The sequence below is a fragment of the Abramis brama genome (genome assembly GCF_963993115.1).
Source record: "Abramis brama genome assembly, chromosome: 22".
Classification (NCBI taxonomy): domain Eukaryota; kingdom Metazoa; phylum Chordata; class Actinopteri; order Cypriniformes; family Leuciscidae; genus Abramis; species Abramis brama.
This window is the reverse complement of record NC_139984.1, coordinates 9,583,085-9,600,313: the sequence shown is the minus strand read 5'-3', so window position 1 is coordinate 9,600,313 and position 17,229 is coordinate 9,583,085. Positions and strand designations below refer to the sequence as shown.

Sequence of the window (17,229 nt, the reverse complement as noted above, 5' to 3'; positions counted from 1 at the left end):
CTGTCCATCATGCATAGATGACCTTAGTGGGCACCTCTCTTGATGATGGCCTTGACTCCAGTTCATATGAGCAGGACTTCGTAGCCCAGGATTAAAAGTGCACTCTTCACAAATTCTACTTTTAGAGGTGCAACAGCTTGTCACTTGGGCAGTAGTCTCAAAGGTACCTTCAAAATGTATACCTTCTTAGTAGTACCGTAAGGGTACATATTGCTACTCTAAGATACTAATATGCACATTTTAGGGATGCAAAGTTGTCCCTTTAAGGGGCAGATAATTTGAAGAGTGTTCATGCTGGCAGGAGAAGCTTTTAAGCAAGAGCAACACAGTTTCTGAGAGCGGGACAGTGGAAAAGGACTAATTTTAGGCATAGGTAAGATACAAAGTTTCCCCTTTAAGTGTACTGACCCAGTGACAAACTGTTGTACGATCGCCGTGATTTTGCCAAGTAAAACATGTTCCTGGATCAACACATTCCTGTCCAAAAACATAGTCCTAACACTATCCCTACCCCTAAACCTAACCCTACCCATTAGTTATCCCTGAAATCAGCTTTCCTGTAGCTCAAACAGTAGCGCGTTGGTGCTTGCAATGCCAAGTTCATGGGTTGGATTCCCAGGGAAAGCAAGAACTGATAACAATGTAAATGTGTACCTTGGAATGCAATGTAAGTCGCTTTGGATAAAATCGTCTGCCAACTGCATAAATGTAAATGTAAAATCAGAGGGAAATTATGGTGAATAACACTTATGTAGAACGACCTAAACCTGGCTATAAGCCTAAACTTGACATTAATGGTAACCATCCCTCAAATCTGATTGGTTGATTGGAATGTTCTTCCAGGATCAACAAGGACGTTTATGTGAACAAGGATGCTGACAGTCACTCGCATATGTTGTGTTTTATATATCAGTCTCGAGCATTAGGGGTTGATGTCCCCAATCACACTTCTTAACTAGCTTTACTAGCAAGCCCTCCTTGGTCAAAAAGCTTTACTAGAAAAACCATTATGAACAATTAGGTCAACATTATACTGACTCTGCACTAACTAGAATAAACCTTTTTGAAAGAATAAGTCTTTTTTTCTTTTTTTTTTTTTGGTTGTGGTCCGAAACTGATGTTTCGATCATAGCAGTGCTACCCTCCTTCAATGTATTTTTCATAACTTACCTGTATCTGAAAGGTGCCACGGCCGCCATATTGACCTTCGGTGTCTGTTTGGCTTTGAGCAATTCAACACTAGAGGCGTCGTGTTTAGGGACTGCAATAGCCTCGGGTGGTGATCTCTGTGGGACCTCCGGGCTGAGGTCATCCGGGGTGCACATCTCCTCATCTGAGAAGCTACTGGAGGCACTGTTCTGCAGGGACACTCTCTCTCTATGGACTCTGAGGAGACTTGTATCAACGTTAGTGGCTGCTGGACCAGGCCTCAAGTTTTTGTTACTAAATTTGAACGAAGGGATACCCGTCTTGCTTTGACTGCTTCCAGAAGCAGCCCTCTCCTCATGGCACTTGAGTTCTTCTGAGATCAAGCCGTTACCATTGTCCATTCGTCCTGTCTGAGAACAAAAGATCCCACTCTGGAAGTTCTTGTTGCCATTGGACCGAAGGTCAAGCATACTCTCTGTCTTGGACCCATCCAGATGACCCCTTGAAAGTGGGGACACTTTCCGTCGAACTTGTGGACTGTTATGGGCTGATCTAGAGTCTTGGGTCTGTGTTTGAGAACTGGTGGAAGAACGTTGAATAGGTGGACTGCCTCTTAGAAGCAGATGCTGGTTTCTGAGGGTGGTGTCCCTCAGTACATCTTTGGTGGAGACAGCTGTAGGGCTGCTGCTACTACAGGGGCTTTTGTTGCTAACAGGGATGTGTGTGGATGGTCTTGGAAGGCCACTGCTGGTGCACTTGGGCTCAGGTTTCGGGGAGGGGAGTCTGGTCCTGTGCATAGGTATGCCGGAGCCCGGCTGGGCTCGTGGAAGACTCTTCACATTCACTCCCCCACTCATGATGGCACCAAGTCAGATGCTGAGAAAAAAAGGAAGAAAAAAACACCATGAGGACCTGAATCAGTGCGTGTAGCTGTTCTCTTTTTTAGGAAAACATGTTTTTTAAAGATTGACCCTGAACTGCATGCACAGTGCACACAGACATGCCATTGTGTCATCTCAACAGCCATTGGTTTGTTGATGGAAAACCCTTGCATATTCAAGCTGAGTGATAACTTAGTGATACTGGATGTTAAGGAGGATTCTACATGTAAGACATTAGTTAAATATATGAAAGTGTGCTAATTATAGGGTGCAAACTGCCTTAGATACTCTAAACAGCAAGACAGGAGTGTTGTTTTAGGAGTCTAAAAAAAGGAAAACTGTTTATGCGTTTTGGCAATTCATTTACATGACAACAGCATTTTGGGGGCCCGAATACACAAACTTTTGAAAACAGGTTTTAAAATGCAAGTTTTTGAAAATGATACCATTATCGTCTCTGTTTTAACTACGAAAACTGGAATTTTGGTGACGTTGTGCACATGCGCATTACGTGTTCAGTCTATAGGTGCGTAGTGTTTCTTTACAAAGTGACATCGCCATCTACTGGCCGGGCATGAATAATACAGTAATCGTTTTCACGGATCTATGTGAACAGGGATCGTTTTGACAATGTCTGTATGCGAAAAACGCAAAGGTAAAACTTTTCCGTTTTTAGAACATCACTGTCATGTAAATGTGCCCTAAGATTCAACTTTTTGTTTTTGAAGAAAACAGGAAGAAACATGGCTCATAGATTGCCTAATAGATTTATCACTTATGCAGTGCAGCAATTTTCACTTGTCATGCTGCACATTTCAGAACATTATTACTAATTCAGTTGACATTGAGGGTGGAATTTGCATCTACTCGCAAATTACCAGTTATTATTATTATTCAGTTCTCTGGCGCGGTCAGCAATCACACTACTTGTATGTTTCTAGTCCTGATCCGTGCCCACGGACAGATCACACTAGTCAAAAGGGGGTCAAACATGCTCCGACATGGTTCAGATCGCCTAGTGTGCATACACCCTAAAAGCAGGAGAATCTAGATTAAAAAAAAAGAAATGCCAATGCTAAAAATGTGTAAAATTACTATCAATCAGAAATATAATGATTAATTTGATCTTGTATAAAAAAATTAAATCATATCAATTATTATTACTACTACATTTAATGAAAGATTAGAACATTACTGGAAATCTCAGAGGGTTTACAAATAAATAATTTAAATCATTGAGGCTCAGCTGGCAAAGTCTGGGAACCCTTAGCCAAAGAGTGTTAAAGAAAAAGAAATGGAGACACTATAGAAGTTCAGAGAGACTAACTGTTTGTGAACAGTACTCCCAAATATAATGTAAATTCCCACCTGTTGCATTTAAACACAAATGACATCGGCTATTTAACTAAATCTGAGAAAATCTCCTCAAGAGCTTCTCTAAACAAAATCCTGCCAAGAGGAAGGATTTGGCACTAGTGGTTAAGAGTCTTGTGAAAGAATACAGGAGAAAAGGCAGTCGTTATTTGAAATACTTGCTTTAGAATTAAAACGGGTGATTATATCAATCTCATTTTGTTAAGCCAACAAAACTCTTCCCAAATACTGTAAAGCTCCATCTGGTCACCAAAATAAATCTACTAGCAATAGCAATGAGAGATTCACTGTGGTTTAGTCAAAGACCTTTATACCCCTGCCAGTTCAGTTAGTCTGGCAGATATATATTCCATTCAGTGCCCAAATGTAGAGGCTTTCATCCCAGCCCACAGACTGGTCAAGATGGCCCAAAACCCTCACTGTTTACTAACAGTCCCATGGTAACTATTGACCTTCAAATCTACAGGCAAAACTCAATCCATCAAAATCAGGGCCCTGCAAACAACAGGCGTAAATGCTCTCTGGCAAACCAGAATCAGAGCAAGTGTTACCATTCAAACCGTGTGGGAGACCCCGAGTGCATGATGGGATGCAAGTTGAGTCGCCTGTGGTCTGAATTCAAGCCACAAACCAATCTAACATTAAAGAGAGCATGTAATACAATAGCCTTGCTTGAAAAGGTCTGCACCCTAATGTTTTCATGGGAATGATCCGTTTTCCCTGAGAGATCTGATAGGACTGTGACAGAATTGAACAACAAGAAAACAACTTCAGCTATAAACGGAGGCAGTAAAGATTTCTTATATTATTCATGTCTTAACAATCTTATTTTATCCACTTGTTGATTGTTTTTCAAGCTTTTATGCCTGCTAAATGTATTTACCTAATATTAATATACCTAATATTAGCCACAAAACGAATCAAACACAATAAAACCACATGGAAATACATTCTGACATTAGACAACTATAATAAAGATTATAATAATTTATTATAATAAAGATACAGTGAACTGTGATCTCAGGACAGGAGTATTTTTTTTATAAATGTCAGGATGGGTCAAGTTTTCACAATTTTGCCATGTTATCACAAAAGGTCAGGCTGTTTTTCCTGGGCAATAACTGTAGACAAGGCTTTGTAGACAACAGAATACAGAAACTGAGTTTCATAAAATAAGCCCCAGGCTCCACTATTTCTACAACTAGACTTACAGGAGCAGAGAACATGTGATAAACAGCAAAATTTCATCACAATTTTTTTCCAAATTCTTCTCTAATGTAATTAGAAGTATAATGTAAAACAGGACATTGGATACGAGGAGGGAATTCACACTGACACTTAAGAATCAGGCTATTGTTTAACAACTCTAATCCTTTAAACAAATACCAGAATAATCAGGAAATGAGCTTTCAAATTCAAATGCAGTGAGAGACAGGGCCTAATCGTCCATTTCATCATATGTATCTTAGAAAACTGTGAATAAGGTTTCAATTACTTTCATATGTCTGAAATATTTAGTGCATCATTTAGTTGCTCATCTTCAGATCATTAGCTTTTCGGAGACAACATTCATTAAAATTCCACCCCAAAAACCGTAAGCACACAGAAACAAATACGAATGGTTAACATTAACTCTACAAGTCAGCATGATGTCCAACATTAAGTGAGTTTGACAAGACAAAGCCAGTCTTACAGAAACATATTCCCTTAGCCTAATGTTTTTACAAACAAATCGCATGGCAAGTGACTTTAAAAAGAAAATCACCAACAGAAGCAGTATATCATAAATTGTCATCTTTACCTGAGCATTGACTTTGGCCTACAGCAAACTACAGTAATCCAATGCTCCTCAATGTTTCATGAGCTTGTGTTGGACTAAAGAGAGGCGAACAGAGAGAAGAGGAGACGGTGTGTCTACCATGTGAGTTCTACAGTCACATGATGCACAAAACCCAGAACAAGAAGTTTGCTTTTGACGATTAAACCATTAACAGGGCCTTGAAAGCTGACACCACTGGTGTCAATAGTGTTCTGCAACCAAATAAAGGCTCAGTGTCCAGAAAACCCTTGCAAAAATTCACCATGGTATTCATAGTTATGGTCAACATAGTAGCAACAATTATTATAACTATAATCGTTATACATTTATGTTGGATGTTATTCAAACAGTGTAAGAATGTCTGTCATTTTGTTAAATCATTTTTAATAATAATGATAGAATATCAGGATTATTAAGTGTGCATTTATAATATTGTGCAATTGATAAAACTAGCCTAAGCTGGTTGACTGTTTGAGCTGTTCTTCCAGCCTGGTCACACCCATGCTGGTTCACTTCTTTAGCAGACCAGCTAAAACCAGCTGAATACAAGCTTGGCCAGTCTGGGAGACCAGTTTAAAGCAGATAAGAAGGCTGGGTTTAGCTGTTTTTATTTTCAGCAGGGTTGTGCAAGATTAAATTAAAAAAGAGTTACACTTACCATTTACAATGACATTCTTAATGATATTAATATATTGTCAATAATACTATATTCAATCCAGTGCATACTGTATCTAATATAAATGTAGTGTACACTTTGATATGCCATGCTTCCTCAAAACCCAGCCAGACAACAGGTGAATTATTAACTCTGTTTCACAGGCAGAAATGTGGGTCAACACAATCATGCTTTGTTCAGGTTAGCAGAGACCTACAAAAGTACCTTTTAGGGGTTCCCAACATGGAATCATTTTATTTATTTAGGTTTAATTTATTTTATGAATTCAACAGCTTGTAACCATACTGTACTTTATCACTAGACAAAAATTGAAATACCCTGTTAAAAGTATTATGCAAAAATGTAAGACATTTGTCCTTATAGAACCTTCTTTTTGCCTAAAATCACTCTTTTAAGGGGTGGTTGAATATGATTTCACTTTTCTAACTTTAGTTAGTGTGTAATGTTGCTGTATGAGCATAGACAACATCTGCAAAGTTACAACGCTTAAAGTTCAAAGCAAAGGGAGATATTCTTTTACAGAAATCACTTTTTAAGGACTGCAACAAACGGCTCCTCCCTCCCTCTCTAAAATTTACATAAACCCCGCCCCCGGGAATGTGATTTATAGATTATCAAGACAGAATATGCTAATCAATGACTAGAAGATAACTACACGTAAGCTACATAAATTCATCAACTAACCATTCAGAAATGTTGTCTACATGTTGTCACTTCTTCTCGAGTCTCTCCATCATTATCTGAATCTGGTTTGAACATAAAAGGCTAAAAGTTTTTGAAATTTTCAGTGCATGTCTGTGTGAGGTAAAAGGACATGAGCTCTTGAAGCTCCGCCCTCTGTGCCGGGAGCAGCAGCTCATTTGCATTTAAAGGAACAGACACAAAAACGGTGTGTTTTTGCTCACCCTCAAAAAGTGACAACTTTAACATGCTATATAAAAATATCTGTGGGGTATTTTGAGCTAAAACTTCACATACACACTCTGGGGACATCAGAGACTTATTTTACATCTTGTGAAAAGCACATTATACCACCACTTTAAAATTGAGTCAAGAACCTTTGAACCCCATTGAATCTTGTTTTCTAAGAGTGTGCAGCTACAGCTTGGATTCACCCACCCATTTTGCTATTTCCGTGAATTATCAGTTTAATGAAGGGCCCTGAATCATTTCCTCTAAAACCATCAGTTGAACTGTAAATACCTGTTATCACAGAGAAGAGCTGCAGTTTAATTACCAACCAGGAAGCATCATTTGTTCAGGCCTTCCCACGACTTTATCATCAGACTCCAGTCAAACCCTCAGCAGTGCCGCGTTGGACAGGAAAATAAGGTATAACTACATCGCCTGAATGACTTCCTCACTGTGACATCCCACAAACAGTCCAAAATAGACAAAGTGATGGGATAGAAAACCTTTTACGTGTACAATGTCTTCGGCTCATGACCTTCTGCTCATAAATCTCTGTCTTACCGATTCAATCCGGATGCTTTGTAGGAAAGGTTATCCAATCTAAGACCGACATTACAGCATCATGACTGTTGCGGGTCAGATCAGAGGCTAATATGGTGTGACTCTGTCTCTGTTTGTCTTTGTTTATCTATTTTCATCTCATCTTATATTAACATTTCAACTCAAAAAGAGGAAGAATGAGCCACACAGGTCATGTGTGACCGGCAGACAGACACCAAGCCCATCCATATCCTTCCTTTTCTTTGTTTTTTAATAATCCAATAAATGCCAGGAGAGGTCTGGGGCTCTTCAGATGCCCTATTAATAATCATTAGGAGTCCAGCGGCGGCAGATGGGACCCGCGCTGGTCTGTAATGCCATGGAAATTTCCATCCAGAAGAAAGTCAGATAGACACATGCCTAAACACAAGGTATTCCTCAACAACCAACACATGCACAACAGGTTTATTAGTAAGCAACACCGCTCATAAAGGTGAAATTCACATGCCGTTTATCTCAGTCTGTGCTGACAGTCAACCTCCTTATCACGACTCAACACATTGGATTGACAAGGATCCTGTCAGCCAAACAACATTCAAGGCCGAACTACCTGCTAAATCTAACAGCAGACCCTTATTTACTCCGAGAGACCACATGAGAGCGTAAATCTGCAGTGTGGTTCATTCTGATATGTGTTGCTCTGACTTGAAAAGGAGACTGACAGTCTGAATCTGTGTAAAGTCTGCCACCTACTGGATGGCATAAGAAGTGGCGAAGAACGGAGCTCTATTTTCCAATAAGTGTCCAAACATGCTCTTATTTTACGTCATTATGTTCCATAAATGACCATATGAGTGTGCCCACCAAACATTGAGTCTTCAGCACTTAGCCTATCTGAGAGCACTGTGAGTCCACAAACCCTATTATCAAATGTAATTTGCATTTCAAGTGGGTCCTTGTTTCCTCTGGTTGGCATGAACACAACACAAAATTAATACTGTGGCCTTGTTGCAAACAAACATTTGTGGTAAACATAATGGAAAATTGGTAACAGTTTATTTTACAGTGTCCTTGTTTCATATGTTACATGTACTTACCATAGTAATAACTAACCCTAAACCAACCCCTAATCCTAAGTACCTTTAGTTAATTATAGTTACTTATACTTAAATAATATAATTACACTGTAGTGTAACCGTTTATTTTAAGGTGTACTTGTCATATATATGTATACATTTAGGATTAGGATTAGGGTTTGGTTTAGGGTTAGTTGTATATTATTATTCTTAATTTATAGTTATTTCTGTACTACTGTACATGTAACAGGTGTAACAAGGACACTATAAAATAAAGTGTTACCAAAACACCATAGGTATTTTATAGTAATTAATAATTTAATTAAGTTAATTTAAACCAAGTTACCCCAATTTTATTGTAATAATAACTATGATGTTTTGGCAGAAACTATAGCTAATATGTATGTTTTATTTTTGTTTAATTTTGTGTATGATGATAGCTAATATGTATGTTTGGTCACACTTTAGTTTAGGGTCCAGTTCTCACTATTAAATAGTTTGGTGTTTGGTAACCAGTTCGATTAACTTTTCCCTCAATAAACTTCTAAGGTAATGGGTGGATTAATGGATTTAGAAATGCAGGCAACAAATTAAAAACAAAAACATTTGTATTACTATTATATTTCAATCGGGGTTTTTTTGGAGGCAAAAATAATAAATGAAATAAAACATATTTTATTATATTAACAGTTTTTTTTGTTTTTTTTGCAATAAAAATAAAATAAAACAAAATAAAATAAATATTTCCTTATATGAATTGTTTCTTTGCAAGCAAACTTGAATAAATACATAATTATTAATACTATTTTCTGTTTTTTATTTTTTTTAGGCAAAATATAAAATAAAATAAAATAAAATAAAATAAAATAAAATGAAATAAAATAAAATAAAATAAAATAAAATAAAATAAAATAAAATAAAATAAATAAAATAAAATAAAATAAAATAAAATAAAATAAAATAAAATAAAATAAAATAAAATAAAATAAAATAAAATAAAATAAAATAAAACATATTCCACGTCACACTTTATATTAGGGTCCAATTCTTCTTATTAGTAACTAACTATTAACTTTGACTTTTCCCTCAATCAACTCCTAATTACTTTTTATTCATAGTTAGTAAGGTAGTTAAGTTTAGGTATTGGGTGGATTAAGGGATGTAGAATATGATCATGCAGAATAAGGCATTATGTGCTCTATAAGTACTAATAAACAGCCAATAATATGCATGCTAATAAGCAACTAGTTCATAGTGAGAATTGGACCCTAAACTAAAGTGTTACCGTATGTCTGATTTTTTGTATGTTTGATTTTTCTTTCATCCATAATTCACCCAGATAAGAAATGATAGAGTTTCTTTTTATTTCAAAGATAAATATTTTACAACAAATTAGCTGTGATTGTTACTCATTAGTCAGCTGCCACATTACAAGCTTTAAAACTTTCATTGTTCCTATAACAGATGTGCTGAACATTCCTCCTATTTCCCTTAAAACTTCATATTGTTTGACCTGCTACTGTAGATAAAGTGTGAGTAACACGGCAGACAATGAGATGGTTAATCACAGAGCGCTGTGTTTTCACTTGTTGAGTGACCGTGTGACTCATGAAGCCGAACACAATGGACACCCAGTCAGAGTCTCTCTCCCTTAAACTCAATTAACTTCAGTTCAGCACATCTGAAGAGACTCTGAATGAGCGCTGACCGCCTCCACTGGTGACCACTGTCATTATGTGCTCAGTGTGTGTGTGTGTGTGTGTTGGGGGGCTGTGTATTGATAAAAAGGTTAAAAAGGGTCGAGTCTTTCTCGCGTGTTCAGTGGGTCTGAAGCTCTTATGACTCATTTGACCCTGTCATTCATCAGTTAACTTCACTGTATATTTGATGTTGCCACAATGCCATACGCTTAATACAAACAGCATGTGTGACAGAGTGTATTAATTAAAAAAAAAAGTATGGATGCAAATATTTATACTTTAAACAATCAATGGATTATAACAAACAGATGTTACTGTATTACAGCATCTCTCTGTAACTGGAAATGATTGATCTGTTGCTTTTCTCTTCTGTGAAGAGCTGATTTAATCATCTCAATAAAATACCTGAGGAAATAGAATAAAATAGAATATAATAGTGGTTGGTTTCAAAGGCTGTGTTCAATCAAACTCTTCAGTATTCTGGCCCAAATTCATCTGTCACTTAGAAGCAAATGAGACAATTATTAGACAAATTATACAAGATGCCAACATGGATGGGTAGCATGGCATGCCCTCATCTTCCAAAAATCTGAACAATACTCAAGGTAAAAGAAAATTTGACCCAATTGACAAAAGTCAATGGCTGCTGTGACCATGAAGCCATTGAAATTCAAGAGACATCCAAACATTTAGAATCCAAACACTCACTATAAAAACAAGCCTGTTGATTTACCGACATGAAAGATCTCACACATCAAACAACCTAATAAAGCCTCAAATAAGTGTGCATTAATCTACATCACGCCAGTTACTCATCACACCTCAAAAGCCTCACAAGTGCAGTAGATTCAGTTCAATTTTGATGTCATTTTTTTTTTTATAAACAATTTTAGTAGGCTACTGTTGAAGTTCAACAGTTCCTGAAGCAAAAACCTGTTGAGAAGTTCTGAAATCTATATATCTACAGTCAAGTACAGTACAGATGATGACAGCACTGCCTCCAAACATGACATCCACCGAAATCACTGGAATGAAAAACATTATACATCTCCTCATTCAAATTTTAAACATGTCCTCTGTCCTGAAAAAAATCGTCTTCCTCAAATAACTTTTTCCCATACCGCAGTGGCAATTATTCTCATACTGACACATTCAATAACTAATATGCCTTAATATTAGTTCAATAAGTATTATGTCTTACCTTACTGTTTCACTATAACTTCTGGCTTCTTAAGATTGCTGTTGAGAAGCGCGGGCTGTTGATCCGTGTGCAATCCTAAGAAACAATAGGATGTGTTTTTTCCTGGATTACACTTGCATCCTTTGCCGTGCTTTTCCAATGAAACACAAAGTCCACTTGGAGGAAACAGGAAGCTTCCTCGCAGGGCAGCGAAGCCCTCGGCCAATCAACAGCTTCCAATTCTGTTAACGCGAGGAAGTCTTACTCATTCACAAAAGTTATTGAAAGCTGACCGAACTCTGACATCATATTTCTGATATGACACACAATGACAATGTCAAAACAATGTTCAAAAACACTGTACCGCCCAACATCATACAGTTAAATGAACCAGTTCAACCAGACTAAGACTAAACTGACGCAGTTATACTCCTTATAATGAAAGTGTGGCTCTCTGGTAGTAATCACACGCACTCTGCTCGACTCAAACTCACACATGCTGGGTCACTAACAAGTGTCACACTGACTCATCCGTCCCGCACAGCCCTGACTCAGAATGCAACACTCATTATACCTCCAAAACACAGCCGACTGATGAAAAACTACATCCACTTGTGACACACGTTTCCTGTTTAGAATCTGAGCATCTCTGCTGCCTTTCTGCTACAGAGACTCAGCCTGAGGGTTGTATCATTCCACACATCTCTCTCTCGCTCTCTCTCTCTCTCGATCACGTCACAGCCCTCCTGCCGCAGTCCGCCTGCAGTCCAGATCCTCCCCCTCTCCCTTATCGCTCCCTCTTTTGCTTTCTCTCTCTATCTGCCAGTAAATGGGGCCGTTGGCTGGGTTCCTGCTCAGCGTGAAATATTAGCCCTCTCCTACAGCAGTAGCTACCTGAGCCATTAGGAGGATGAAGTTAACGAACATGGAGAACAAATTTGGGATGCGGGTGAAAGACTCTGATAAGGACTCCTGATGCTGCAAATACAACTGACACTGTGTGTGTGTGTGTGTGTGTGTGTGTGTGTGTGTGTGTGTGTGTGTGTGTGTGTGTGTGTGAGTGTGTGTGTGAGTGAGGGCTATAAAAGCAGTGGCAGAATGATAAGGGTGTAAATAATCTAGGCTTGGTCTGTCTGAAGTGTGGGTTTTGAGGTTAAAGATTGAACTGTAGTTTATCTTGTCTGTGTGTATATACACAGCTATTTTGTTGTACAGTTGACATTAAATACTTTTGGGAAGTTGACTTGCTATACTCCATCTAAAAACGGCAAGAAATATTTGTACTTGTTATTCATTTGGCACACTACAGGATCAAGACTGCACACTGCACAATTTTTAGAATCTTTTGAGATAATGCAATGACATTTTGTATGATGATCTCTATAAGGGCCTGGACACACCAAGTTGACGGTCGTACATGCTAGTTGGTCGTCGACTGTAGTTTTAATGGTGTGTTCAAGGGCAACTTTTCTGCCCTAACGCAGCTGACGCAGCAGTCGGCTTTTATTACAGCTAGTTCTTTGACCTTGGTTTGGTGTACCGGCCTAAAGAGATTTTAGCCTAATTCACCCTTTGCATGGAAAATGATTGACAGGCGATCTGACCAATCATAATCCGCCATCCGCAGAATCCGCCATTTTTGTCCGACAAAGCAGTCAGGAGAGTTAGTAGATTAACGTTGGAGTATTAGAACTTGAAAAACGGAGTGTACGTCTTTCTGCGGTTAAAACAACATTCCTTCTGATGTTCATTCATGTTTTTTTGTTATAAATTAACTAGAAGGAAGAGATGATCGGTTCATGAGCAGCTTTAACTGAGGCTCTACAGCGATATGTCACGACACAAATTTGGAAGTTGAGACTTTGTTTCATATCAAAAGTAACCTGCTCTGTCCTGTCTGTCTGCGCATTGTCAGTGTCCTCTTTGCTCCGCAATGTATTTTTCGCTGTGTGAGAACATGGTGTGGCGTGAAAGCGGCATGGCTTGTAGGACATAGCAACAGTAACTAAAGGGGGCGGGTCTTTTCAAACGGTCAATTGTAGCCTAGATAATAAATCTACCCACCTTACAGGCAAAAGTTCACTTTAAAGAAGCTTTTTTAGGCCAAAACATTTTTTTTCACATCCAGCAAACATCTCCTCACCATCCGCTAGCTGCCCCTCCCCTGAACACACTGTAAAAAAACGCGGTCTCTGTAGACAACCCAGGCTCCACAAGCGGCAACAAAAACAAACTGGCCCAGCCTGGACCACGAAACATAACAAACAGTGTTCGAGCCAATCACCGACAAGAATGATTAGGGGGTGGGGGGTTAATGCGCAAGCACATGAAGGGGGGTGTGGAGTGGAGGAGAGAGAAGCATGAAGAGGGAAGTTAGCTAGAGGAGAGATGTCCTAACAACGACTAATGTTAAAATGGTATATTCTTGAGAATTTTGATATGGCCGACACACGACCAAAGAGACAACGTTCCGATGAACAAATAACAAAGAAGAGGGAAAAGGAGAAGGAATGCGCGAAGTCCCGAATTTACATCGGAAAAGCGTTCAAAAGGTGGCAAGAACTCCGCTGGCAGAAGGGCTTCCAATCCGACATTCAGGTGGCTCTGTTTCTGCTGGACAGGCGGGTAAATCCAGTTTGTTTTTTCTAAATGGTTCATGACTGTTTCAGGAAGCACGGAAGGGAGGGGGAGGGGACTGGATGAGGAGGAGGGAGGGTCGAGCTAGCCTCCGTTTTGTTTGACAATACTTTGAACGTCAACAAGAAGTGACGCCACCCAACATCGCTTAGAGCACCTTTGAGAAAGAAAAAAAGGCAGTTTGGTGTTCAGAAAAAACAGTGCAATCGGAAAGAAAACTTGCAATCTCTTTTATAATATTTTCTATATTAAAAGTAGAGATGTACCAATATGAACATTTGGTCCGATACCGATAATTATTTATATGTGAAAGCCGATAACTGATATATTGGCCGAGAAATCTAAATCCAAATTTTTATATAATTTTTGACAGCCTCACCATTAAAAGTCATGTCCCAAGCACACAATTATAATGTTTTCATTATAATTTTATGTAGCTAATATGACAGCCAATGTTGCACTTGTATTTTCCTTTTTTTTAAGTGATTCCAATCATATTTCAAGCAATTCAAAACCATCATGGTGAACAGTACCCTTCTGAAGTGTCTCAGCTGAAGGAAATAATCCATTATTTATTTGCTTTAATATATCGGCCAAATTTTCTTATCGGGCCGATAACGATAACGTTATAAATGAACATATATCAGCCGATACCGATATGGTGGCCGTATATCGTGCATCCCTAATTAAAAGCACCAAAAAGACTGAAAAATGAAGAGCGTAGGGTGAAGTCAGTATGTACATTAACAACGATTTGGGACAAACATGATTTCATTTAGTGGACAACTATGCGAGTTGTGCTCTGTGGTGCGGCAGGATGTTAAATAGCCGGTTCTTTACATTCATAAAAAATTATGTTTGAAAATCATCAGACTTATTGGTTCTTTAGTGCAAGCAAGCCTAAAGACCTGACACACTGCCAGTGCCATCTTCACTGAAGGCTAAGATTCATCACAAAGACCATTAATTCACCGTCTGTGAACATGAGGTCACAATAGACGAAAAAAAGAGTCATAATTATGCCCTAGTAAATTGGGTTGATGACTTCAGCAGAAGTTACACTGAAATCAGTATGAAACAGAAGCTGCAATTGTCATATCTTCCTTATTATATCAGAGTGAAATGCTTCTGGAACAAGAACAAATGTAGGGCTTAATTTTGTCCATGGGGAATTGATTGGATGGTTGTGGTTTGCTATTGGTGGATCTCATGTGAGTGACAGGTTATTGTCCCGCCCTCACGCCAGTAAACATATCATCAGAGAAGAGAAGAGACGTCGCTGCTAGAGAGAGAAGATACTTTGATTGTGAGGCACGTAAATTTAAATAAATAAAAAAAATCGATTTGCATGATGGATAAACCATTTATAATAAAAGCTGCACACTGAAAAAAATGTTATGTTGACTTTACTTAATTTTATTATGTCAAGGGGTTGCACGAAATAAATTGATCTAAATCCAGATATATTTTTTAATTTGAGTGGTACTTATATTTTGTAAATTGGTTGTACTTATATTGTATAAGTAATTTCAGATTAATTATATTCATAATTTTAGCTAAACTATTTTGAGTTGAATTTACTAAATTTTTTCGAGAATCAGCCTATGAATCTCAACAATGGTGACAATTAAGCATGTTGCAGTGCATTCTGGGTGCCACCAATCAAAACTCATTCATGGCTCCCATCATGCATTGCTGCATGAATAAATAATGAGCTTATGATTAGAGGTGATCTGTTTGTCACCATTGCTGAGATTCATACGCGAATTCTTGATGTCTGTGTGTGCCTAAAAACTTTTTTTGAAGTTTTTTTTCTTTAATTGATTTGATCATATGGATTTCATTGAAAAGGCTAAAAAATATTATGCTGTACAAGGACAGTGCTGCTATAATTAATAAAGTAAACCTAACTCAGAAATTGGGCTCTATATGAATTCAATGATTCAGGTCAAATGATTGTGAAATAATGATAATGTTAAATCACAACCAACACCATCAGATAATCTGATAATCACCTTTTCTCGTTGTTCATCTGGCTGTTATAACTTAGGTACAGCAGCCAAACAAAATCTAAAGTTAACGGTTTAAGGGTAAAGAGCCCAACTAAAACACACTGATCCCCATGATGGTAACTTAAAATTACGGTTTTAACATTACGGTTTTCTCCTTCAATGATTCTGCTTGTTAACATCAGGTGTCTTCAATGTTGGCAATACAAAATAAAGAGTTCTTAATTCATCTTTGACGTCTGTCACATAAAAAAAAAAAAAAAAAAAAAAAAAAAAAAACCCTCCCCTTTCCCTCTAAAAACCTCACTTATCGGGCTTATGCTACTCTGAATAATGCCTGAACTTTGTATCTTGAGCACTCCTTGCGTAGCTTTGGTTTTTGCCTCTTCATGATGATTCGCTTAATCTAGTCCTGCTTTGTAAGTCGCTTTGGATAAAAGCGTCTGCCAAATGACTAAATGTAAATGTAAATGTCTGTCTGTTATTCAGATATTTTTGTTTACATTTTTTTAAATGGTTAAATTTTAAGGAATTAATTTGATTAATTATTACTCAATTCTAATGTGTTCAATTTAATTAATGATATTGCGTGTAATCTGCGCAATTTTATTGAGTAGATATAGCGTATTCATTTTACAGTGTATATGTAAATTAAATTAAACATTTTTTTCTAATTACTTTTAATTGAATGAAATTAACTTGTTTTAAACAAGGGCAGTGAATTTGAAAATTAATAATAATAAATAAGTAGGATTAAATAACACATTAAAATCAGTGAAATTAACCAGATAAAAACATGTAACATTTACAAGGGGTCAGAATCATTTTTTTCAGTGCAGTATTCCATAAAATAAGAATTGTCAAAATGGTTGTCAAAATGATCACGTAAAAACTAAAAGGGTTGATGAAAGCTGCTAGCAGCTTGAAACAAAAACTGAAAAACGTGACTGATCAAAAGTGGTAAAACGAATAAAAAGGTAATGACCAACAATATTTTCGAAGGCTTGTGTTTGGTTTATGAACTAATTTCTGTATTCGTCGACATTTCATAGTCTGACATTTGCACATGACCATGAACAGTTTATAGTGTAATAGTTAGCATCATGCAGGGAACATAGAGTATTAGCTCTTAGAATCAAAATCCCCCTAGAAGCTGCAAGATTTAATATTCAGTAACCTCATCTTGCGAGTACATTGAGCAACATATTGCCTCATTAGCTTTGACACTGGTCTAACAAATATGGAAGAATTAGCCCCTGGGGTGCATAGCATGCAA

At 37.6% G+C, this 17,229-nt stretch overlaps 1 protein-coding gene across 1 annotated transcript in view; it reads right to left on the bottom strand.

The window, feature by feature from the left end:
• nav1a (neuron navigator 1a) overlaps window positions 1–11,382 on the bottom strand; it is a 143,285-nt gene extending 131,903 nt beyond the window's left edge. Inside the window, 2 exon segments of the mRNA XM_084097952.1 lie at window positions 1,171–2,025; window positions 11,329–11,382. Of these exon segments, the coding sequence (XP_083954078.1) occupies window positions 1,171–2,006 (836 nt within the window). The 5' untranslated portion in view covers window positions 2,007–2,025; window positions 11,329–11,382.
• Between the last annotated feature and the right edge of the window lie 5,847 nt (window positions 11,383–17,229).